Source organism: Aulonocara stuartgranti, assembly GCF_965226115.1.
Source record: "Aulonocara stuartgranti genome assembly, chromosome: 11".
Lineage (NCBI taxonomy): Eukaryota > Metazoa > Chordata > Actinopteri > Cichliformes > Cichlidae > Aulonocara > Aulonocara stuartgranti.
Genome location: NC_138947.1, coordinates 37,232,622 through 37,257,059, shown reverse-complemented (window position 1 = coordinate 37,257,059; position 24,438 = coordinate 37,232,622). Strand labels below are relative to the sequence as shown.

General features: G+C 42.2%; 1 protein-coding gene and 1 long non-coding RNA gene across 3 annotated transcripts in view; one reads left to right on the top strand and one right to left on the bottom strand.

Moving 5' to 3' along the window:
- The window catches only part of enpp2 (ectonucleotide pyrophosphatase/phosphodiesterase 2), a 75,094-nt gene extending 69,126 nt beyond the window's left edge, over positions 1–5,968 (top strand). For both annotated transcript variants that reach the window (XM_082551015.1, XM_082551016.1), the window contains exons 24-25: positions 12–165; positions 3,369–5,968. In XM_082551015.1, the coding sequence (XP_082407141.1) occupies positions 12–165; positions 3,369–3,539 (325 nt within the window). In that variant the 3' untranslated portion in view covers positions 3,540–5,968. The remainder of the gene's footprint in view (positions 1–11; positions 166–3,368) is intronic.
- Positions 5,969–9,542: 3,574 nt separating this feature from the next.
- On the bottom strand, positions 9,543–23,210 carry LOC309716937. Its single transcript, XR_014279585.1, has 2 exons — positions 21,325–23,210; positions 9,543–9,900 (listed from the first exon to the last, which is right to left on the bottom strand). It is a non-coding gene; the product is annotated as an uncharacterized lncRNA (long non-coding RNA).
- Positions 23,211–24,438: the final 1,228 nt, after the last annotated feature.

The following is a 24,438-nucleotide window of genomic DNA, read 5'->3' as shown; positions in this document are numbered from 1 at the left end:
TTCTCTTGCAGGTATATAAGTGGTACAATCCCAATCCCCACTCACTACTTTGTGGTCCTGACCAGCTGCTTAGACTTCACACAAGCTACAGACTCGTGTAACGGACCGCTCAACAGCGCCACCTTCATCCTGCCGCACAGACCCACCAATGATGAGAGCTGCAACGTACGGATGGTCACGTTTACGTTTTCCTTCTGCTCTTTTCCTTTTCCTCATCCACAGCAGAGCAATCTTGCTAACATAACATGAAAAATGTTTCCCGCACCAAACAAATAAATTAAAAAAACCACACAGCTGAGCTGCAGCCACACCAGGTTGCTCCTAAAGCTGCTTTTGCATAAAGAAACAGCACTGATAAATACATACTCAGCTTCAGTCCAACAGGGGAATTGGAACGCTCTAATGCGTGGGTGTTCTTGCAAACACACTTCCTGCACTTATATTCTTATTTTTTACAGACAGTCTTTCAGGAAATCCGTCCATCAGACCGCAAAGAGGCTGTACAGTTAGTCCTCCAGTATTGCACAGCACAGCAATAAGTGCTATTACCAATAAGCTTTGCTGTGTCTCCAAGGACAGTGTCAAGAGCATGGAGGATATTCCAGGAGACAGAAAGTTATTCTAGGAGAGCTGAACAGAGCTGTAGAGGGTCCTTAACACATCTCCATATTTGGAGGGCTAGAGGGTGGAGTATCAGCCAGCAAGTTTAGGAAGAAGTATTCAATCAATCAATCAATCAATCAATCAAAGCTTTATTCGCCACGTGCAGGTTGCCCTGTAGTGAAATGGGACCCTCCCCCCAGGAGGCAACAAGCATCTAAGGCGTTTGGGAAGGGAGGGGGATGCATAGAATGGGAAGAACAAATTCAAATCAAATTCAAATTTTATTTGTCACACACAACCATACACAGTATGACATGGGGGTGAAATGCTTGTAGCTGTACAATGCCCGACCATTAAATGACAGAGGAAAAGTTTTACAATATTTGCAATTTACAGTTTACTACAAAAATTACAAATTAACTTAGAAATTTACAGTAAAGAATGTGCAAATAGCAGAAGAGATTATAAAGATTATAAATTATAGGAATTATAGGATTATAGGAAATGTGTGGTGGTGCGTGTGGTGATGTGTGGGAGAGTCCAGTCCTACACCTGGTTCAGGGCCCGAATAGCCTGGGGGAAGAAGCTCCTCCTCATTCTCTCTGTTTTGGCCTTAAGGGAGCGGAAGCGCTTCCCAGACCTCAACAGTGAGAAGAGTCCATTGTTGGGATGGGAGAGGTCCATCATAATCTTCCTAGCTTTGGACTTGCACCGCTTGGTGTAGATGGACAGCAGGTCAGGGAGCTCTGATTGAATGATGCGTTCTGCCGAGCGCACCACCCTTTGCAGATCTCGTCTGTCCTGCTTGGTGCTGTTCCCAAACCAGGTGCAGATGTTTGACGTCAGGACGCTCTCGATGGTGCAGGAGTAGAAGTTCTTGAGCACCTTCAGTGGCAGATGGAAGTCTCTAAGTCTTCTGAGGAAGAAGAGACGCTGACGGGCTTTCTTAACCAGGGTGTCGATGTGGCAGGACCATGACAGGTCCTGAGTGATGTGGACACCCAGGTATCGGAAACTGTCCACTCTCTCCACTGGCGTGCCACTGATGATGAGGGGTTTGTAATTCCTCGCCTGCTTTGTAGTGAAGTCCACGATCAGCTCCTTAGTCTTGCTGATGTTTAGGAGGAGGTTATTCTCCTGGCACCAGGTCTCCAGGTTCCTAATCTCCTCCAGGTAGGCCGTCTCGATGTTGTCGGAGATCAGGCCCACAACAGCAGTGTCGTCAGCAAACTTGACAATGGAGGTGGTGTCGGATGTGGCTACACAGTCATAAGTGTACAGTGAGTACAGCAGGGGGCTTCAAACACAGCCCTGAGGCACTCCAGTGCTGAGTGAGATGGAGGGGGAGACTTGTTTTCCCACCCTCACTGATTGGGGTCTGTCTGTGAGGAAGTTGAGGATCCACTGACACAGTGATGGGCTGAGTCCAAGATCCGTCAACTTGGTGAAAAGCTTAGAGGGAATTATTGTGTTGAATACTGAACTGTAGTCCACGAACAGCATCCTAACATAATTCCCTAACAGTCTAAACACAGTCGTTATCAGGGTGTTGTTGTTCAGCTCCAGCCTTGAGACTGCAGCTGGTGCCACAGGGGTATCCCCATGAAGTGATGGTGGTTTTTCCTTTAGTGCGAACAACTCATATCAATTTCAAAGCAGTTCTACAGTCCGACACTGGTCTCTCAAACTCCCGTTGGAGAGCCGCGAGCTTCTCCATGATGTGATCAATTTGCGCTCAGAGATCTTATTCTGAGTATTCACAGCAGCCGTAGCCTCTCCAAGATCTTATCCGTGCTGCACTCAATCAGCCCATTTTGAGAAACTCACGCCTCGTCCCATCGTTCCAATCCCAGCGGGCAGCCTTGTGGGGGTTTGAACAGCCGGTTCCGCTTTCTTCATTCTCCGATAAGTCAGGGCCAAGCCAGCTCCGATCAGCAAGAACCCTGTTATCATGGTTCCGAATAGGTCGATATCTTCAGCACTCAGGCTCACCCGAGCCCAAACTTCTCGTTGAGAAAAGGGTGTCAATTGCATTCAGAGACCAGTTGATCAAATCCATAATTCCTCTTTTAGGTTTAGAAACAGACTGTGAGAGAGTGTTCCAGGGAAAAGTAAAAACACAAGACAAGGACATAAGAAGCCAAGCAAGGAAGATAAGGGAGAGGAGAGGAGAAAAAGTGCGGCTGCCTTCGCCGAGAGTTCAAACTAGTAAAATACTATAATTTTACCTTTCAAAACTGGAGCACCTCCTGCCCTGTGGTAGCTGGGATAGGCAAGATGGCATTGTGTCATTTTTTAATATTCCAAAATGAAGGTAAAAGGTTCAAAACGACACAAAAGTGCACACCGATACTGCTGAGCTGTGCAGCGATCTCGATGCAGTGACCACAAGCATGTGACTGTGAAGGATTGGTGGTTCGTTTGACGGCCCACCAACGTCACAGCTGATTAACTCCACATCTGTGAGGTTTAGAGCATTAGCTGGAGGGACAATAAATCAAAGACATTGTCCAAAAACTGAATGAAAAGCTGCGCTAATCACATGTCTTTGAAAGGAGATAATAACAGTTACTGAGCTTTAACTGTTCTCCCGGGACCCCAAACTACGCTCACGTTCTTGTGAATAAGAAACTTTGTATGTGCAAAGTCTTAAGATCAACTGAAGACAGCCTTTCAAAACATGAACCAAAGAAACATTTTCGATCTGATGTCCATTAATAAGAGGTGACTGCTGCTAACGCTGCTCGTCCTTACTGCCTCCACAGAGCTCAGAGGAGGAGTCTCGTTGGGTGGAGAGCCTGATGAAGATGCACACAGCTCGGGTCAGAGACGTGGAGCTCCTGACAGGCCTGGACCTGTACCGCAGGACCAGCCGCAGCTACGCTGAAATCCTCTCGCTCAAGACCTACATGCACACCTACGAGAGCGAGATCTGAGTTCTGCTAATGTTCCTGATGTTATCTTCTGCCGTGGTGGATCCATGTGGTACCAGGAGGAGCTGCAGTCATCTCACCCCACCAGCTGCTCTGCAGCATCTATGCTGTGGCCCTTTCACTGACTCCTTCATGTGCTTTCATCTCAGTAACTGTTATTTTGCATACATTTTGAACACCACTCAGCTAAGAGGCCACTCGAGTTTAATATTTAGCTTTTCAAAAGGCAGAGATCGATATCCATTCGCAGAAATGCTGCTGCACAATGACACTCATTTCATCCAACCATGACTGTACCCACCTATGTGTCAGAGGCTGTGACTGGAAATGAGTCACAGCATCACTAAATATGTCTCGAGATACTCGAGTAGAGTTACACCATAACAAACAGATCGGTGTAGAGACAGATTCTGACCAATCAGATAAAAGCTTTTATTTTTCTTTGAATATAAGTAAGATGTTCTCCTATGTGTGTGTGGCTGTATGACATGCCAAGAGAAACACAAACTTTCTCACTTCCCTTCATCTTTAAGCAACCACTATTTTTGGATACACTCAATGAAATCAGTTTTCAAAAGTCTATAAAAGGCCATTGTGGATTTGGTTACATTGGTTACGTCCTCACGTTTGTGTATTGTCAGGTACACAATGATCTACATGTTGCACCAGTGCACAATCAGATCAGTTGTTTAAGTGTTTCACCAGCCTGGAGGCTGTTAGGAGGCTAAATAAAGAAATTATGTTTTTGCACGTGGAGGTGCCTGAAACAGCACGGTGTCAAGAATCCACGATTCTTTTTCATTCCATATTCTGGACATTGTAACTTCAACATGGCTGACATTCATCAATAAGACCTGTTGTCACATCATTAAGAAACCTGCTGTAAGTCAGGTTCTCAGAGCACTGCGTTTCTCTTGACATCATGATGTTTTTCATGGTTATGAAGAAACAAAGGAGGTTTGTATTTTCACTGTTTCCTCTCTTCCTCGTTGATCTCCTTGGTCAGAGTGTGGGCAGTTTTCCTGTGAATGCACAAGCATTAAAGCAAGAAAGTTTATTTGCCGTGGAATTTCATCTTCTGTCCAATTCAGTCAACTTTCCAAGTCAAGTGAAAATGAATTCAAATGGAAAGCGAAGTGACCGTGAGGCTGTGGGATTACACTAGGCCCATCCATAAACGCTTTTACAAATCTGGGACTGCAGATGTAGAGAGCTAGAATCCACGTTACAGAGAAGCGACGTTTGAATGATGTCAAGGAAAAGCGCCTTGCACCACAGAGCCCCAGAGAAATCAGCAGTAAGGACTGTAAAACCAAAGCTGTCTTGTGTACGATGCATTCAGCTCTTCCTCGACATGATGAGTGCTTTAAAAATGTCTTTGGTGTGTCACAGGGAGTGACACTGGTGTTTGTGTGTGATTGTGAAGGTAAATTCCAGATTTTTCTTTGTATTTTTGATTGCCAAATATGTGGGTTTCATTGTGAATTGTCCAATAACAGTGTTGATGATGATTTATTGTTTTTGGAAAAAAAACACACACCACCTGTGAGACCGACTTATTTAAACTTTATGGAGATTTGTCAATAAACAAGTGTTTTTACTAAAAGAGCTGTGCTGTCTGCTGGGGTGCTGTCAACAAGAGGAAATCCCTGTTGTGTGTCTGCGACTCAGTGTTTTGTCTTTTTGGTTCAAGTTTTATTCAGTGAGGTATGGTTTCCTGTTTATGTTACGTTTATGGTTGCTGTTCTGTTTCTGTGCCTCTGTGTTCTTGGGAAGGGTCATTGTCTTTAGCTTACGTGTCTTGAGTTCAGCTCTGTGTTTCCTGGTTTACCTTGATAGTCCTGGTCTTTTGTCAGTATAGTCTGCTTTACTTCCTGCGTCCTGTCACATTTATCCCAGCTGTGTCTCCCTCCTGTTGTGCATTTCCACTCCTTACCTGGTGTGTATCTATTGCTTGCGTTGTCCTTGGCTCTTTGTCGGTCTGTCTGTGTGGCGTCCCTCGTGTAACCGCTGCTCTCCGTCCCCTCGCGTTTCCAGGTGTTTCAGGTTTTGGCTCATTTTCTGTGTTCCACCTGTTGGTTGTTTTGTTCTGCCGTCAATAAAGGCTGACTTTCTGTTAGTGATGGCCAAACAACGCTTTCTGAAGCGTTGAAGCTCGTGTTGAAAAACGGTTCATTACTCAAAGCTTTTCAACACAGTCCTCTCTGGTGACATCTGGTGGCCAAACATATGACGAGCAGCTTGAATCTACAAAATAAAATGAACTGCTTCATTATGATTGGCCACTCTACAGAGTGGAGTTCACAGTTCTGTCTGATATTGGGCCGCCGTTGTGCTGCTTTGAGCATGTATTCTTTGGGGGGTGAAAAACTTGCCATGTTTATTTGTTTAATAAATAATTTTGATCAATAAACATTCCTTGTTTAAACATGTGCCATGGTGTGGTCTTTCTTTGCTCGTGACTCCTCGGCGTTTGTAAATGCAATAGATTAAAAATACATATAATAATGTACAAAACATTATGCGGTATGCTGTGACGTCCTGACACCGTGTACTTATGCAATCAATCGCTGGACAGTTATGTTTATAGATCACATTAAATTAGGCCAGTTTTCTTATACGCATTTTTGACCCGGGGGTAGAACTGATCATGAACTTGTAAAGTAAAAGTGATGCATTTAAAGTCAACCTGTTTGGTTTTTATTTAAGAAGAGAATTTGTTCCACTGTGCGACAGTCGAGTCTGTTTCTTTTCGTGGAGATAATTTCTCCTGCCTTAGAGGAAATCCTCTCACATGGAGCAGAAGACGCTGGCGTGCACAGACCATCAGCTGGGTGAGTCCTCCTGAAAACCCACCTCTTTACCCTGGCCTTTGACACCACCAGAGATGTTGGTTTTTAGTTTGATTTTGGTTGTTTTTAGTTGATTCTATGCAGTTTTATCTCGTTTTAATATAGGGCTGTTTTAATTTTTTATGTATTATGTGTTTTATTTAGTTTTGCTGTTTTCTGTTATTCTGTTGCTTTTAACTTATTTTCTGTACAGTGCTTTGGTCCTGTCCTGGCTATTTTAAAGTGCTTTATGAATAAAATTGGATTGGACAGTGCTTCTGAAGCAGTGTGTTGTTATTTGTGACACGCACCGGAGCGTCAGCTTCAAGCGAGCCACCACTTCTTTCTGTTTGCCTCCATTTGGGTCCACTCCTCACTCTCTCCGCACGAGTCGCCTTTGCAAATCGTGACATTATGGTCTTCTCAGGCTGTGTAGGATGAGAACAAAAGTTACAATACGAGATCAGCACGTAGCTCTGTAATACTAAAAATATATATTGTTATACTGCAATTTGCAGGACCTAATTAAGGGCCATCTTTCGTCAATAGACCACACACAGTTTGGAAAATTCCAGTGTTTAAGAATTTGGCAGCATCCCTCTTCCGGTCTTCTTTGGTAGCGATGGACATAATCTTAGTCAACAGAGAATCTCAAATGGCCCATGCTACATTTGCGACTATGTTTCTGATGGAGACCTTGTAGCCAGGCTCACTGTTGTCTGAATCGTTTCACACGCTATTGTTTCAGGTACAATAACCATCAGAAGAGTTCTCAAGGTACAGCCCAATTTCCTGAGTCCTGGAGTGTTTGAGCCTAGACCCTCACCTGTTTATTTAAGAAAAATAAGCAAAGCGATGACAATATGTGGTTGTATTTTTCTAGAATGACTCGAAGACCAACGCCTGTTCACACAACGGCAGGAACTTGCTGTTGAGGACATAGTGAGGGCAGACAATGCTATCCGTCTCCACCAGCTACGAAAGCAAATACTTGCAGACAGGCGAGTGTTCAACAACATAAACCATGTGAGCATCACCACCATCAGACGCATCTTGGGAAAACACAGCATCACCATGAAGCAGCTCTACAGAGTCCCATTTGAGAGGAACAGTGACAGGGTCAAAGGACTTCGAGCTGAATATGTACGGGTACGTGTAACTGTCCTTTACATGTACAATAGAGTATTGGTGAAATCCAGTAGCAGCTGAATATGTACCATATCAGTACCACATGGATCTATTCTGAGAGCTACACAGGTACCTGTGTGATGGGGTGAGGGTGCTGTATGTGTAGCACTGTAGTACAGTGATATGTTCCCCTTTTTTTCAGAGAATCTTGGCCATGGATGGAGCTGCACAGCCTCATGAATACATTTTCATTGATGAAGCTGGATTTGACCTGAGCAAAACAAGACGACGGGGTCGAAATGTAATTGGCCAAAGGGCAATTGGGGCAGTGCGGGGGAAATATCACATTGTGTGCCGCCATAAGCGTTCGAGGGCTTCTGCACCATCATGCAAAACTAGGTCCATACAATAGCCAACACATACTCACATTTCTAGATGCTCTCCATGATATAGTTGTACAGAACAGATCAGCCCAGGTTTGTGGTGATATGGGATAATGTCAGTTTCCATCGGGCTGCTCTGGTCCAGGCCTGGTTCTCCAACCCCAACCAACTTGAAGTGGTATACTTGCCCCCTTACTCACCATTTTTAAACCCTATAGAGGAATTTTTTTTGGCTTGGAGATGGCGAGTATATGACCGCCAACCACATGCCCGCATGCCTCTTCTGCAGGCAATGGAACAGGCCTGCGGCGACATTCAGGTGACAGCAACCCATGGATGGTTTCGACATGCAAGAGGATATTTTCCCCGGTGCCTAGCAGGAGAAGACATTGCTTGCGATGTCGATGAGGTCCTGTGGCCAGACCCCAAAAGACGGCGGGATCCATGAGCCCACGTATGCACAATTGTCATGATTTTTTGTGTTTACAGTATGGTGTTTTTTCTATTACTGTATTGTGTTTTGTTTTGTTTTTTGCTTTATCTGAATTCATGGTACTGCAATGTACAATATTGAGTCCTATTGGCTTTTTTGGTTGTTTGAAAATGTGTCTCCTGAAAATATGCCTTCTGAATAAACAATGAACATCAAAGACTGCAGTGTTTTATATAAAGTAGACTAGTGTGTTCCCCCTGATCTGTGAGTGTTTGCATATGATGCAAGTATGTGTCACTTTGTCAACAGAGTTACATTTTGACAGAGGAATGTTAGGTTTTGACAGCAGAGTTTAGGTTTTGAGAGTAGAGTTTCAATTTGGCACAGATGTGAATGGTATATTTCCCAGTGTTGTGTCATGTTTACTTGTGTTTGGAGTTTTGGCACAATGAGCGAAGTTTTGCAAAATGTGTTCAAGCAACGGGCAAAAACTGTAACTGCAATATTATAACGTTGCAAGCAATCACAAACTATATTCTCTTTAACTCTGATGTATATTAAGGAATCCATCCTCAACAGTTTCTCTTTGACACCCACACATAAATCAAACAATCACGTTATCCTCTTCTGTTCTCTGGTCACGCCTCTGAGCTGAGGACATGTGGGTGACAGTGTCAGTGAGTATAGGAAGAAGAAAATAAAGTTGATGTAACTGAAGTGCTGAAAAATGAAACGAGTGTAAGCTGATGAGTTAGAAGTGGGTGCAGTGGGTGGTTATGAAGTGGAGGAGGAAGACAGGAAAACAGCAGAACCTGGTTTCATGACTTTCAAGAAAGTGACTTTTTTGTAGGGCTGTCAAGGTTAACGAGTTAATGCGTCATCACGATTAACTTGTGTTGTCCTTGGGACATTTTTGTCCCCAAAAGAAATCCTATCAAAAATGTGTTTTTTATTCATCAAATGATCTGAAAATAACAGAAGTTATTCACTACTATGCTGTGCACAATTGGAGTTTTAAGTAATTTGATTTATTTATGGGTTTTTTATTGGATTTTATGACATCTCTTGTCCCCGGGGACAAAAACGTCCACAAAGTACAAAATGTTGCAAAGGGCCATATTTTCACACCATACTGCTTTCAAACATCTTTGATCTTGGGTCACTGATGTGTGGGGTCAAACAAAGGTCATAACAACAACAGGCAGCACAATGAGGAGGCAGGTGCTCTACATTCAATCCAATTTCATTTATATACCACAAAATCGCTACAACAGTTGCATCAAGGTGCTTCATATTGTAAGGTAGACCCTACAATAACACATACACAGAAAGTTCCCCTCCATTGCACTGGAGGCTTGTGAGCTAATTTTTTTACCATGTTGTGCAAAGGAAAGACCGGTAGAACAATGCATATATTGTCCTCTGGTGTAATGAGGAGGAAGAATTCATCTTCAGGAAGATCCAGGGTTAGAAGATAAAGAAAATATTGCAAATATTTAGATCAAATATTTAGATCATCAGCTCCGGCAGCTTCAGGTGGGTTTTGATGAAGCTTTTCACTGTAGTCTCCGCGTCTTCTCCAGCAGATTCTGGAATACCAGAAAATACGAGATTATCTCTCATGCTACAGGCTTTTAGATCAATAACTGTCTCTTTTTTTATTTTCTCTATTTAGCTGGGTAACATTACAGTGAGACATTTCACTGACCCTGAAACAAATGCTTCCCAGGAAAAAACTACAAGTCGTGACCAAATTCTTTCACCATGAGTGGCAGCAATGTCCATTCTACAAAATTCTCCGTTTTCATGCCTGTGGAGTTTATTATATAGACGTGTTGGAAGTGTAAAGACTGTAGCTGTGTCCCAAAACATCGGCTGCATCCTTCGAAGGACCCGGCCCACGTAGACCACGAAGGCCGGGTCCTCCGAAGACCGAGAAGACCGGAAGTGCGAGACTGTGAAATGGGACGGTCTAGCCTTCAGATTTGTGTCACCGCTGGGACGGTGGAGTTTAATAAACTCGGCCGTCTGCTCCTTGCTATCTAAAATATAACAGGACACTGGCGTAAATTCTCACCGTCTCATATTTCTGTTTAATCAGTTTTCTGTTTGACGTTTATTCAGCTGTGTGAAAATCCCGGAGGAACCCACCCGATGGATTAATAAAGTTGTATTTAATCTAATAACTTTGATCTCAGCCAAACCGATTTACTCCAGAACAAACAAAACACCGAAAAAAGCCCAACAATTACATTTTTAAGTTATCTGAGTGACTTATATATCATGTTTAACCTGAGTAGCGAAAAACCGGAAAACGATGACGCCGGGAGTCCGCTGCTCTCGCCGGCTGGAGTGACCATTGAACCCCCTGGCTTGCTATCGAGCGGGTGGGTAACAGACGTCGCTGAAAACGTCGGCACACTTTTGCAAATATACGATGTCTTGATAAACCAAGCAGATATTTGTAATTTACACAGCTACTTTCTCCCCTGGAAATATGTTAAAAGTTTATTTTGTGACCCAGAAAGATTAATAAGAGTAATTTTAAAACTTAGTAGCGGCCGCCATTGTTGGCAGCTGAAATTTGGCTGGGCTGCGCTGAATTCTGGGATATGGTGTGCCACGAAGGACACACCTGACCCATCCTTCAAATTCGGGGAAATGAAGGACACATTTGAGGGCTGCATTTCGAGCAGCCTTTGAATTGGGACAGCCTTCGTCGCGTCACTGTGACGTAATCGGCCTTAAAATGTGGCCTTTAAGGCTGCAGACCCTGAATTGGGATACAGCCAGAGTCACTACCCGATCCATACCGGAAACCCGATCGGTACCACGCATGTGCAAAACACCACTACTTCCGCTCGAAGCATTTTACGATAGTTACGGGTCAGAGTATCTGTTAAGATGTTAAGAATAATAGGTATCTCTTAAAATATTTTCTATAATGAAACATTTCAAGTTAATGTACGAAAAATAAAAAGATAGGTACAGATCAGGACTCCCCGATCCTTACTGCACATGTGCAGATGTTTTCTTCTTCTTCTGTTTCGTTTAACGGCAGTTAAACAAGTTTAACATTCAGAAACCTAAAGTATGTATCAGCAGCAGAATGTTTGTTACAGTTACATGAAGCTTTGAGTATTTTGGATTAGTAGCACTGCTGTGTTTGTTGCATCATTTGCTGTAATTGTTTATATGCTTTATACACGTCCTTCTCAAAAAATTAGCATATTGTGATAAAGTGCATTATTTCCTGTAATGTACTGATAAACATTAGACTTTCACATATTTTAGATTCATTACACACAACTGAAGTAGTTCAAGCCTTTCATTGTTTTAATATTGATGATTTTGGCATACAGCTCATGAAAACCCAAAATCCCTATCTCAAAAGATTAGCATATTACATCCGACCAATAAAAGAAAAGTGTTTTAATACAAAAAAGTCAACCTTCAAATTATTATGTTCAGTTATGCACTCGATACTTGGTCGGGAATCCTTTTGCAGAGATGACTGCTTCAATACGCCAGGATCCTGTTTGTGGACTTCAGCTCTGCCTTCAACACCATCCTTCCAGACCATCTCCGAGGCAAGCTTTCCCAGATGAATGTGCCTGATCCCATCTGCCGGTGGATCACTGACTTCCTGACGGACAGGAAGCAGCACGTGAGGCTGGGAAAGAATGTCTCGGACTCCCGGACCATCAGCACCGGCTCCCCTCAGGGCTGTGTTCTTTCTCCTCTGCTCTTCTCCCTGTACACCAACTGCTGCACCTCCACCCACCAGTCTGTCAAGCTAATCAAGTTTGCAGATGACACCACCGTTATTGGGCTCATCTCGGACGGGGACGAGTCTGCCTACAGGAGGGAGGTTGAACGTCTGGTGTCCTGGTGCAGCCACAACAACCTGGTGCTGAATGCCCAGAAGACAGTGGAGATTATTGTGGACTTCAGGAAGCACACAGCCCCACTCCCCCCCATCATCCTGACTGACACCCCCATCACCTCTGTGGACTCATTCCGCTTCCTGGGTACCACCATCACCCAGGACCTGAAGTGGGAGCCCACCATCACCTCCGTCATCAAGAAAGCCCAGCAGAGGATGTACTTCCTGAGGCAGCTGAAGAAATTCAACCTGCCAACACGGACGATGATGCAGTTCTACACCGCAATCATCGAGTCCATCCTCACCTCCTCCATCACCGTGTGGTACGCTGGAGCCACTATCAGGGACAAACAGAGACTGCAGCGTGTTGTGCGCTCTGCTGAGAAGGTGATTGGCTGCAGACTCCCATCTTTGCAGGACCTGTACACCTCCAGGACACTGCGGCATGCAGCTCGGATCTCAGCTGACCCTTCTCACCCTGGACACAGTCTGTTTGACCTGCTCCCCTCAGGCAGGAGGCTCCGGTCCATTCGCACCAGAACCTCTCGCCACAAGAACAGTTTCTTCCCCTCTGCTGTTGGACACATGAACAATAACCATATGACTGTTCCCACCACTAACACATGACCCTACGCTGTGTCACTGCATCATTCCATGTTTGGCACTGATCACCACCTGCACTCATGTATATATCTTTCTACGTAGCACTCATAATTCTTATTCTTACTTTTATTTTTTCATGTCTATTTAAGCGCAATTTATGACAGTATGTTTGCACTGAAGCACCGCAGCAATTTCCTAATGTTGTAAACCTGCTCAACATTTGGCAATAAAACCCTTTCTGATTCTGATTCTGATTCTGCTTCAATGGGGCATGGCATGGAGGCAATCAGCCTGTGGCACTGCTGAGGTGTTATGGAGGCCCAGGATGCTTCGATAGCGGCCTTAAGCTCATCCAGAGTGTTGGGTCTTGCGTCTGTCAACTTTCTCTTCACAATATCCCACAGATTCTCTATGGGGTTCAGGTCAGGAGAGCTGGCAGGCCAATTGAGCACAGTAATACCATGGTCAGTAAACCAGTTACCAGGGGTTCTGGCACTGTGAGCAGGTGCCAGGTCGTGCTGAAAAATGAAATCTTCATCTCAATAAAGCTTTTCAGCAGATGGAAGCATGAAGTGCTCCAAAATCTCCTGATAGCTGCATTGACCCTGCCCTTGATAAAACACAGTGGACCAACACCAGCAGCTGACATGGCACCCAGACCATCACTGACTGTGGGTACTTGACACTGGACTTCAGGCATTTTGGCATTTCCCTCTCTCCAGTCTTCCTCCAGACTCTGGCACCTTGATTTCCGAATGACATGCAAAAGTTGCTTTCATCCGAAAACAGTACTTTGGACCACTGAGCAACAGTCCAGCGCTGCTTCTCTGTAGCCCAGGTCAGGCGCTTCTGCCGCTGTTTCTGGTTCAAATGCGGCACCTGTAGCCCATTTCCTGCACACGCCTGTACACGGTGGCTCTGGATGTTTCTACTCCAGACTCAGTCCACTGCTTCCGCAGGTCCCCCAAGGTCTGGAATCGGTCCTTCTCCACAATCTTCCTCAGGGTCCGGTCACCTCTTCTCGTTGTGCAGCGTCTTCTGCCACACTTTTTCCTTCCCACAGACTTCCCACTGAGGTGCCTTGATACAGCACTCTAGGAACAGCAATTTCTTTCTGTGTCTTACCCTCTTGCTTGAGGGTGTCAATGATGGCCTTCTGGACAGCAGTCAGGTCGGCAGTCTTACTCAGTTTTGAGTAATGAACCAGGCTGGGAGTTTTTACAAGCCTCAGGAATCTTTTGCAGGTGTTTAGAGTTAATTCGTTGATTCAGATGGTTAGGTTAATAGCTCGTTTAGAGAACCTTTTTGTGATATGCTATTTTTTTGAGATAGGAATTTTGGGTTTTCATGAGCTGTATGCCAAAATCATCAATATTAAAACAATGAAAGGCTTGAACTACTTCAGTTGTGTGTAATGAATCTAAAATATATGAAAGTCTAATGTTTGACCCATTTAGCAGAAGTCAGCCTGTTTAAGGCTCTGATATCTATTCTGTGTGACTTAAAGCAGTTATGACATGGTCTGATTTTCTCACCCAATAAAGGAATATTTCATATATCAGTCTACTCTTCATTTTATCAGAAACAGTTATCACAGCTCGTACATTTTCCTTTTTACACATGTATGTAAGCATTGAGCCAAATTTAGTAATGCCAACGTATTAATCACGTCATCCTTTAAAAAACTTACGTTCATCACCCTGGGGACCGTTTTCTGCCACGCCCGAAAAATGCTATAAAAAGATTATATATTCATATTTTTTTCCACTTTAAATTAGCCAGTCTTTTAAAACTACTTCTCCCTGAACTATTCATGTAAAGTTTTAATTATATTTCGGGGGTTTTAACCCTTTTAATCGCAGTTTAATTACATGAGCGCACCGTTTTTTTTAGCCCCCCAAAACAAAACTAAATATTAAAAAAAAAACATTTGAAGTAATATTTGATTGTTATTATAATTAGGCCTTTAGATGGACTAAAGATTGGCACCAACCTTCATTTCGATCGCCTTTTTTTTTTTTTTTCAGGACCAGAAAATGGTCTCCAGGCGGCAAATGCTCCTCCTCTAGGCCGAAATAAGTGCATCCTCCCGGGTTAACTCCCGACGATGACCGGGGCATGTTGCGTCGGACCCCTTTTTCCCACACACATGTCCGGTACCACGTCACAACAAATATGTCATTTCCTGTTGATTAAAAAAAAAAAGCACCCTCAAACGGTCCTAGGGGCCGAAAATGGTCCCGCCCGATCAGCGGGCGAAGCCGCTGCTGCACGCCGGAAATGAGGCTTCGTTTCCCGCAGGTCTGTTTAAGCAGCCCGCTGTTTTCCAGCCCGGGGTCAAATGTGGAGCAAGGGCGCCACCCGGTGGACAAATAAAAAAATTACAACTCTAAGGCCAGTACTGCAAACGGAAACGGAAACATAACCGATCACGATCGATTTGACCGTAATTTTTTTGCCGTGAAAAATAGCGTTTATAATGGGTTTCAATGGGGCACAAAACGGTCCCTAGGGTGATGAGTGTGAGTATTTTTGCTGCTAAGCCATGTTAGGCTGATGTAAGAAAATCAGACTGAAAATTTGAATTTTTTACAAAAACGAAACCGGGTGGCAAGTTTGGCTATGTTACACCCAACACAGCGGAAATGGCTTTCATACGAATGAAAAAAGTTTTTTTTTTATTTTTATTTTTTTTATTTTTTTATTTTTTTTTATTTTTTTTATTTATTTATTTTTTAATTAAACTTTATTTACAAACAACAGTTTAACATACAAGGCACCATCATTAATCCGATTATGTTACATCCTCGGTTGAGCATTATAGCAAAACAAACAAACAAACAAAACGAACAAAAAAAAAAACCCAAAAACAACAACAATAAGCACAAAGTTAAAAGAGTTAGCACAAAAATAAAGAACAGTCATTGAAGGATTCGAACCAAAGGCAAAAACTAACGTGCAAAAAAAGGGCAGTCGTGATTATAAAAAAGGGAGTTTTTTGTTTTTTTTAACATAGGTTAAACTCTTTAAATAAAACAACAAGTTTATGGGCTTTCATGTTATTCACAAGTTTCAGCGATTTAGCCCAGAGTCTAAAGTCATTCAGCCATCTGTTTATACATGGTTTAGCTTTAAAGTATCTGCATTTGTGAATAAAAATTTTTCCCATTAACAAAATCGTCCTAATCAACAGGTCAAAATCTGCATTCTCAGCAAGTATTCCAAATTTTATTACTGTCACCGTCAAATGTGGTAACTGAATTCTCCTGGACTGTAGCCAGCTCCACATGTCAGTCCAGAAGGAGTGCACTGATTCACAGTAGAAAAACAAGTGATCCAGACTTTCAATATCATTTTCACAAAATGTGCATGCGTTCACATCTAAATTAAATTTCCGTCTTAAGAATTCATTGGTTGGATAAACCTCATTAATGATTTTAAAGTGAACCTCTTTTACTTTAGGGGAAAGAGGAAGTGAAATATACTTTTTTCTTATCGCCTTAACCTCCATGGTCTCAAATTCTTTAAGGATATAATTTCTTTTAACCGGATTAGGGAAAATTTCGTTTATCAAAATATTCCTGATCACTTTGTTTGTAAACCTGCTGTCACCAAATTCAACTCCAGCTATGCAGAGCTGCCTCAGTCCAGGAGAAATTTTAGAGTGCACAATATCTTCTTTTATCATTGATCTCAAAGGGACTGGAATGGCTTTCACTAGGGATTTATATCTCTTAACAGTACATCTTACATCAAATTTCTCACAAAACGTCTCATGCTTTAATAAGACCCCATTATCATCCATAAAATGAGCTACAGCCCAAATCCCTTTAGATCTCCATTCATCCACGTACACAGATTTCCTACACAAACGAATATACCTGTTGTTCCATATAGGGGTATTGTGAGGAGTAAAGTTATGTTTGTAGATTAATTTCCAGTAGAGAAGGACCTGCTGATGGAAAGCTGAGAGTTTAACAGGTAACGAACTGCAATCAAAGTCACAACGTAACAAAAAGTCTATTCCACCCATTTTGCCAAAAATCACACTGGGAATAATGTTCCAAAAGGAATTTTTGTTCCTAATGAAAGATCTTAACCATTTCAGTTTTAGTACACCATTCATAACATCAAAGTCAATGGCATTAGCCCCACCCTCTTCATAATTCTTAATCATATCATTTTTCTTTATATAATGACATTTGTTCCTCCATATGAACCTAAAATTAAGATTATTTATAGATTTAATTAGTTTTGGAGATATGGGCAGAGAAAAGGCTGGATAGATTAGTCTGGACAGACTGTCCATGTTGGTTAGCAAGATTCTCCCAAACAGACTTATGTCCCTTTGCAGCCACCTGTTTAAAATTGACTTACACTTTTCTATATTGGCACAGATATTCTTATTTTCAGTTGATGTCTTATCCTTGCAAATTACAATGCCCAGATACTTAACCTCTTTTTTAATCTGTATATTATCTATTGCTTGCAGGGGACACTCATGCAGAGCTAGAATTTCGCATTTATTAATATTCAGCTGTAGGCCAGAAGCTTTGGAGAAATGGTTGATCGCCTGTAAGGCTAAAGGAATCTGGTCCTCATTTCTTAGAAACAGGGTGGTATCATCTGCCAGCTGACTGATTATTATCTGTTCACCCATCACAGTTAACCCCTCAATGTGACTGTTTTTAATCAAAATAGACAACAGCTCAGCAACCATGATGAACAGAAGTGGTGAGCTGCTACATCCCTGCCTTATCCCTCTATTAACCTCAAACCTTGAACATGTACCATGTTCTAGCAAAACAGAGCTGTTAATGTCATTATATAGCATCTCTATAACATTGACAAATTCCTCTCCAAAACCAAAAGACTGCAGAGTTTTTAATATGAACGTATGTTCAACTGAGTCAAATGCTTTGTAAAAATCCAAGAACAGGATGTACCCTCTCTCTTGGATTAATTCACTGTATTCAAGGAGATCCAAGACCAGCCTAATATTGTTATGAATTAGTCTTCCTTTCAAAAAACCTGATTGTGTTTCACTGATGATGTTTGAGATGCCTTTCTTTAGCCTCTCAGCTACAGCTCCAGACAGGATCTTATAGTCAGTGTTTAGTAAGGTGATGGGTCTTAAATTGTCTAAAATTCTTTTATCCTTGCCCGATTTAGGAATCAGGGTTATCAACCCTTGTTTCATGCTCGGCATCAGTTCTCTTTTCTCTATCGATTCCTTTAATGCATCAAACAATAAAGTTCTTAGGTCCTTCCAGAAGAATTGATAAAAATTAGTAGTGAGTCCATCTGTCCCTGGGGACTTGTTTAATGCCATTTTCATGACCACCAAATCCAGTTCCTCAATTTTAAACTCTGAATCACACAGATCTTTGAAAGGCTTGTCAATACATGGGATGAGATCATGAATCTTATCAAAGAAACTATCAGAATCAGCTGCTGAATATTCTGAGGAGTACAATTTGGAATAAAAAGTGAAGACTTCCTTTTCAATCTTTCTGAAATCTTTACATTCAGTCCCATTTATCAACAAGCTTGAGATTAGATTTCTCTGCTGTCTGCACTTTTCCAGCTTACTAAAATATGAAGAGTTCTTTTCACCTGCCTCAATCCACTTGGCTCTCGATCTTATAAAGGCACCGTGGGCTTTCTCTAGGTAAAGATCGTCCAATTTAGATTGTAACTCCATCAATTTATTCTTCTCTTGCACGTTTAGTTTTTCTTTACTACAGCACTGAGTTATTTCACGAAGTAAATTACTTTCATATTCCCGTTTTTCCCTGTTCAGTTCTTTGCAGAATTTTATAGTGAATTCTCTGATTTTGAATTTAACAAATTCCCATTTCTGTATATTACCCACTACTGAGTCATCATTTTTTATATCTATAATTATATGTCTAATTTTATCACAAAACTTGTCCTTATTTAAAAGGCTGGCATTAAATTTCCAATATCCTCTGCTACTACGTTTCGTTCTTGTTGGTTCTAAGACAAGATCAATGAAACAGTGATCAGATAGGGGTGCTTTGGAGATTTTAGATTGTGAAGTACACCTCAAAATGTCATCGCTCACTAACCAATAATCAAGTCTTGACCTGCTTTCTCCATTAGGTTTAAACCAAGAATAATTCTTAACTCCAGGATTCAAACTTCTCCAAATGTCTGTAAAATTATTATCACTAGAAAAGTTCTCAATAATGTTATTCTGTTGCCTCCTTCCTAAGCGAGGAGGCCATCTGTCCATCCATTCATCTGGTGTCATGTTCCAGTCTCCTCCTACTAGGATGTAATCTGTGGGGTACATAACTTTAAACTCTGAAATAACATTTGTTAGATTTTCCAATAGACTTTTATTTTGACCCTCATTATTATGTCCATAAAGATTTGTAACAATTAGAAATATACCTTCGCTCTTCAAGACTGCAGTTAACCAATGACCCTCACTATCAGCTTTATATGTTATAATCTCCCCTGGGAACTTATTAAAACAAATCGCCACACCTCCAGATCTGTTAGATCCATGACTGAAAAGAATCTTGTCTCCCCACTGATTAGCCCAAAAGGTAGCATCGGCATTCACAGAGTGAGTTTCTTGTAAAAACAGACAATGACATTTTTGCCCCTTGCAAAATAAAAAAAGTGCCTTTCTCTTAACAATTTCCTTCAAACCCCGAACGTTTAATGAACCAAAAGAAATTTTTGAGTGAACCATAATAAGAATATGCTAAGAAAATAACTTCTATTTTTTAAAAAAAGAAAAGAAAAATATATAAATATGAGTTTAAATTGTAACACTTGTCACCAACTCAGTGACTAATAACCTTTAACTTTAAGTAGAACTCTTTTGTCCCATTAATAATATTCCACTGTATACAGTCTTACATCAAGTCTTTCATTCAACGTCAACGATCCTCCGTCCTTCGATGTATCCATGAGGACCCCGGAAAAAGGCCCGTTTCCCAGCCCGTCTGGCTTGTTCAATTTGCGGCCACAGCCGCCTCCTCTCTTCCCAGTCCTCCCGCGGCAGTACCTCAGCGAAGTGGAAACCCCCGTTCTTACAGACAGCCGAATCTTTGGTGCGACGCCAAATCTCCTCTTTCACGTGTCTCAGAGCAAACAGAATGATGATATGTCGGACCTTGTTCTCAATCTTCTTCCCAACTCTATGCACCACATCCACAGATTCTTCAAGCTTTGATATCATATCAGGTGCGATCTTGCCAAGAATTCCAATAACCAGCGATCTGACATCTTCATCTCTTTTCTCTTCTAATCCTTTAATCCGGAGGCACCACCTCATTTTGTACCTTTCTTGCTCTCTCACTCTCTCCTTGAGATCGTAGTTATCTTTGGTCACGAATGAAAAAAGTGGCACAAAAAGAGCCCAGTATGACGTGAGGGTTTAAACAAACAATATTTGTCTCTTATATATAATACATCTGTATATACACTGTCACAGATACTCGACTTTGAGTGAAGATGTAAGGTGACAGGAAATAACTGCAACTTGAATCTTTACTAAACCTCAGAGTTCAAGTTCACTGCTGTAATAACTAATAACGATTAATATAATATTGGCCATATTATATTTACATTACCACAGTGAGATGACTTTAGTCTCATGAGCAACATTAGCTAATTGTTGTTTACTAGCTAATCTTAAATGACTGTTCAGCACAGACATGAAGCCCAACAATCATGTTTACAGTCCTGTGGTCTCAGCCTCAGATACTCAGCTAATCAAAGTGATGTCATGACAAAAATGAATGACCAACAAAACATTTTTCTCCTTCATTTCTGTCAAACAAAGCTGTATGTAACGTGTGTCGCGGTTAGTATCATGGTTGCTAGGCAACCTGAGCAGCGCGACAAAGGCCCATTTCACGAGCCTCTCACTTCCGCACTTCTCGTACTTGTAGTACTCACCGTACTATAAGTACCGAGCTCGTACTCCGAAGCATGCGGTCGCTGGATTGGGACACAGCCTGAGAGCTCCTCGATCCCGGATCGTGAGACTGCCCTTCAGTTGTCCAGCTTGCTACAGTGAAGTTAATTGTACCAACGGCTGCCTCTGTTATTTCCCGGCAGGAGTACGGAAGAAGACACGGCACGGGAGTCAGGGGCGCGCACGGAGATTTATTGCGTAATATTTACATCACTGTAAATAAACGCAACTGCATTCATCGCACACAGTCCCGCGTTTTGGGCCCTATTTCCCCCACATCGCCACGGTCTGCCAGCGCAACTGTGACAGATAACTTCAAAGTCCTGCAAATGTAAAACTTTAAAAAGATCACAGCAGCTGAGGACATGTCGCTGTTGTATCGGGATTGTTTAACATTATTTAAAAGTAGGAATTTCAAAAATATCAACAAAGGGAAATTTCACACAGAAAAAGGGTAAAAAAAAAGAAGCTATAAATCAACAACTTTGAAATAACCATGGTGGCGTTTGGAGTACACATTGCTGAGTTTACAAGGTGCACCTAAAGGTATCAAGAATTTCCTACCGTCGTCCGCACTTTCAAACGTACACCGCCATGTAGAGCCAGGGGGGGATTCTTATTAAAAGGTACAGCTGTCCGCGTCGGACACCTCCGGGATGGACTTTTCCAGAAATGACAGCGTGTCTGATCCCATTGCGACAGGCTGTCCACTCCAGATGTGGACTGCCAGTCAAGCAGTTTATCTTCCTAACCAGAGACCTTTGCATTCTTAAGCTCTTAACCGCTGCTCCGGATCAAAGCATTACGCTCTGTTGCGTCACTCGGTGACATCACAGTGAGCGAACGCTGCCTTTGATCCAAAAGGTATAAATAGCCTGCTACACCCGCCTACTGACAGAACCTGCCAGCTTCATACTGCGGTCACATTGTTTTGCCCAGGTGTAAAACTTTAGATATATTTGTGAAAAAATGGTTTCGGATTCGTCTTCGTCGTCTTATGACAGTGATGAGGGTTTACAAAGGAACGCCCTCATTCAAAGTAAAACATGTAAATACATGGTATATAAGCTCCTCGGACAAGGAAGCTTTGGGAGAGTGGTGGAATGTGTAAAATTAGACACTTTTGAAAGGGTAGCAGTCAAGGCAGCTAAAAGGGAATACAACAAGTTTGCTTGGAAAGAGGCCGCTGCTGTAAAAGAACTGAGTGTTCTGGATAGGGATCGGTGCAATTTGGTAAAGTACTACGAAGTTTTCGAGTACAAACATCGCACCTTCATTTCAATGGAAATGCTAGACATTAGTCTGCATGATTTCGTGACTAAAAGGTCTCGCGGTCCACTGGCTCTCTGTGATATTCGGGTCATTTTAAAGCAGATGTTTGTGGCTCTTACCGCTCTGAAGAGCAGAGGTATGATGCATGCAGACATCAAACCTGATAATATCATGCTTGTAAATCAGTCTCAACAGCCATATAAAGTTAAACTTATTGATTTTGGTTTTGCCACAAGTCCTGCAAAAATTCCACCTGGCACTATTATTCAGGCCCTTAGTTACAGGGCCCCTGAGGTCATGTTGGGCATACCGGTGACTGAATCGGCAGACATGTGGACTCTCGGTTGTGTCGCAGCTTTTCTATACTTGGGCCACCGCCTGTTTTTCAACAGGTGTGAATATCAAATGATGCAAGGTTTTGTTCACATGCTTGGTCAGCCTAGTAAACGCATGTTACAGGAAGGGAAGTACAGTACGAAATATTTCTGGATGAGGAAAGGGATAATAGAACGCACATGGGTACTGAAGACACCAGCTCAGTATTCAGCATCTACAGGCACTGTGATCAAACAAAGTACAACAATCACAGACAAATATGCATGCATAGATGATTTAGCCAAACACCACCCACAGCCAAACACAGAATCCAAAGTGAAAGACACAGCGGCATTTTTAAGCCTGCTCAAATGGATGCTGTGTGTGGATCCTGTAAAAAGAATCACACCTGTTGAGGGTCTGGGACATCGTTTCATTACAATGAAACATCTTCCTGAGGACCCTGCAGTAGATTGCTACACCAAGTCATCCTGCACGAGCATGGAAGTGTGCCCACTCCTCAGTCTAGAAAATGAAATCGACAGCTTTGTTACCACCAGTGAAATCAAAAGGAACAGCCAACAGAGCGGTGGGAGATCTAGACGGGCTTCCACTTTTAACAACTGTGTGACTGCAGCTAAAATCCAAAGAAACCGACAGAGAAGAGCAGCTGCACGCAAAAAGAATCTGCCTGCATTTCGCAGGTTGGCATGGCAAGAAGAAGATGACAAGTCTTGTAGTCTGGGTGTCAAAGAAAAGCCTGGGATGACCCAGATACAGCTGGTAGGATCTTCCTCTGAATTCAGTGATTTAGATTCTAGCACAGAAAGTACAGACAGCAGAGAAGGAATAATCACACCAAAGCCTCCGAAAGGTCGGCTTTCATTAGGGAAAAGGATCAAAAACTTTTTCTTAAGGCTGTTTTGCTTTTCTTCATATGATGAAGAATCTTAAGATCAACCCTCCCCAACCGGTCGTGGCAGATGGCCGCCCCTCCCTGAGCCTGGTTCTGTCACAGGTTTCTTCCTGTTAAAAGGGAGTTTTTCCTGTCCACCGTTGCCAAAGTGCTTGCTCACAGGGGATCATCAGATTGTTGGGGTTTCTTTCTTATATTGTAGGGTCTTTACTCTACAGTATAAAATGCCTTGAGGCAACTTTGTTTTGTTGAAAATTGTTTTTTTTAATGTACAAAATAAAATGTAATCAACTTGAATCAACTCTTACTCTCAAGTGTTTTTGTTTTGTCGCTGGTGTCACTGCCTCTCCGTCCGCCACTTTTTGATAAGTGTTAACCTGATCTGCTTCAGATTGAATTGATCGGGGCCCTGGTAGCTCCACAGTTCAACTCGAGGTGACTGGATGAGGGCTGGTCTCAGCACTGCGGTTCTTTGTTGTGTGGTGTGAAAATAAATGGCCAGCTCTTGTTCCCACTGATGCAAATTACGATTTCATGCAGTGAAGTCATAACAACAACCGGTTTAAACTGGTTTGTTGTCTGGATTTTGAATGTCTACCTTTTTATGTTTACTTAGGTTAACAGTCTGATCATATTCTGATTCTTGACAATAATCTGCTTTTCTTGTCACATAATAAAAAGGCATATAACTCTGTATTTACACAAAGTTAGACAGTTCAAATGAAGGTGTAATACACTGATTACAAATCATTTAGCTCATTAATGACTGTAGCTTTTGTATGTTCCTCATCTTCTCCTAGACAAGTGGATATAGTATATATGTTATATGTAGTTTATATGGTTTTGGTTTTATATATGTATTTTTAGAAAATGAATTAGTTCACTTACAGGCTGCCACAGCTTACGCTGCAGAGCATTCTGGGTAGCTAGTTCAAATGGGTTGCATCAGACTCCTGAACTGAAGAACTGAGAAGAAACTTCTAGCATCAGTTTTGGTCAACTTCACAGCACTGATGATAGATCCACACTGTGTGAACTCTTGTCCAGAGCTCTTACATTCAGTCAATCGGCTACAGCTGCCGTCTACAGCTTTAAATTACAATCTGGTTTCTACAAGTCCTGCTGAAAAACCAGTGTCCTTTTCTAGCTACAGCTTCCAATGATAGTGTTCATTG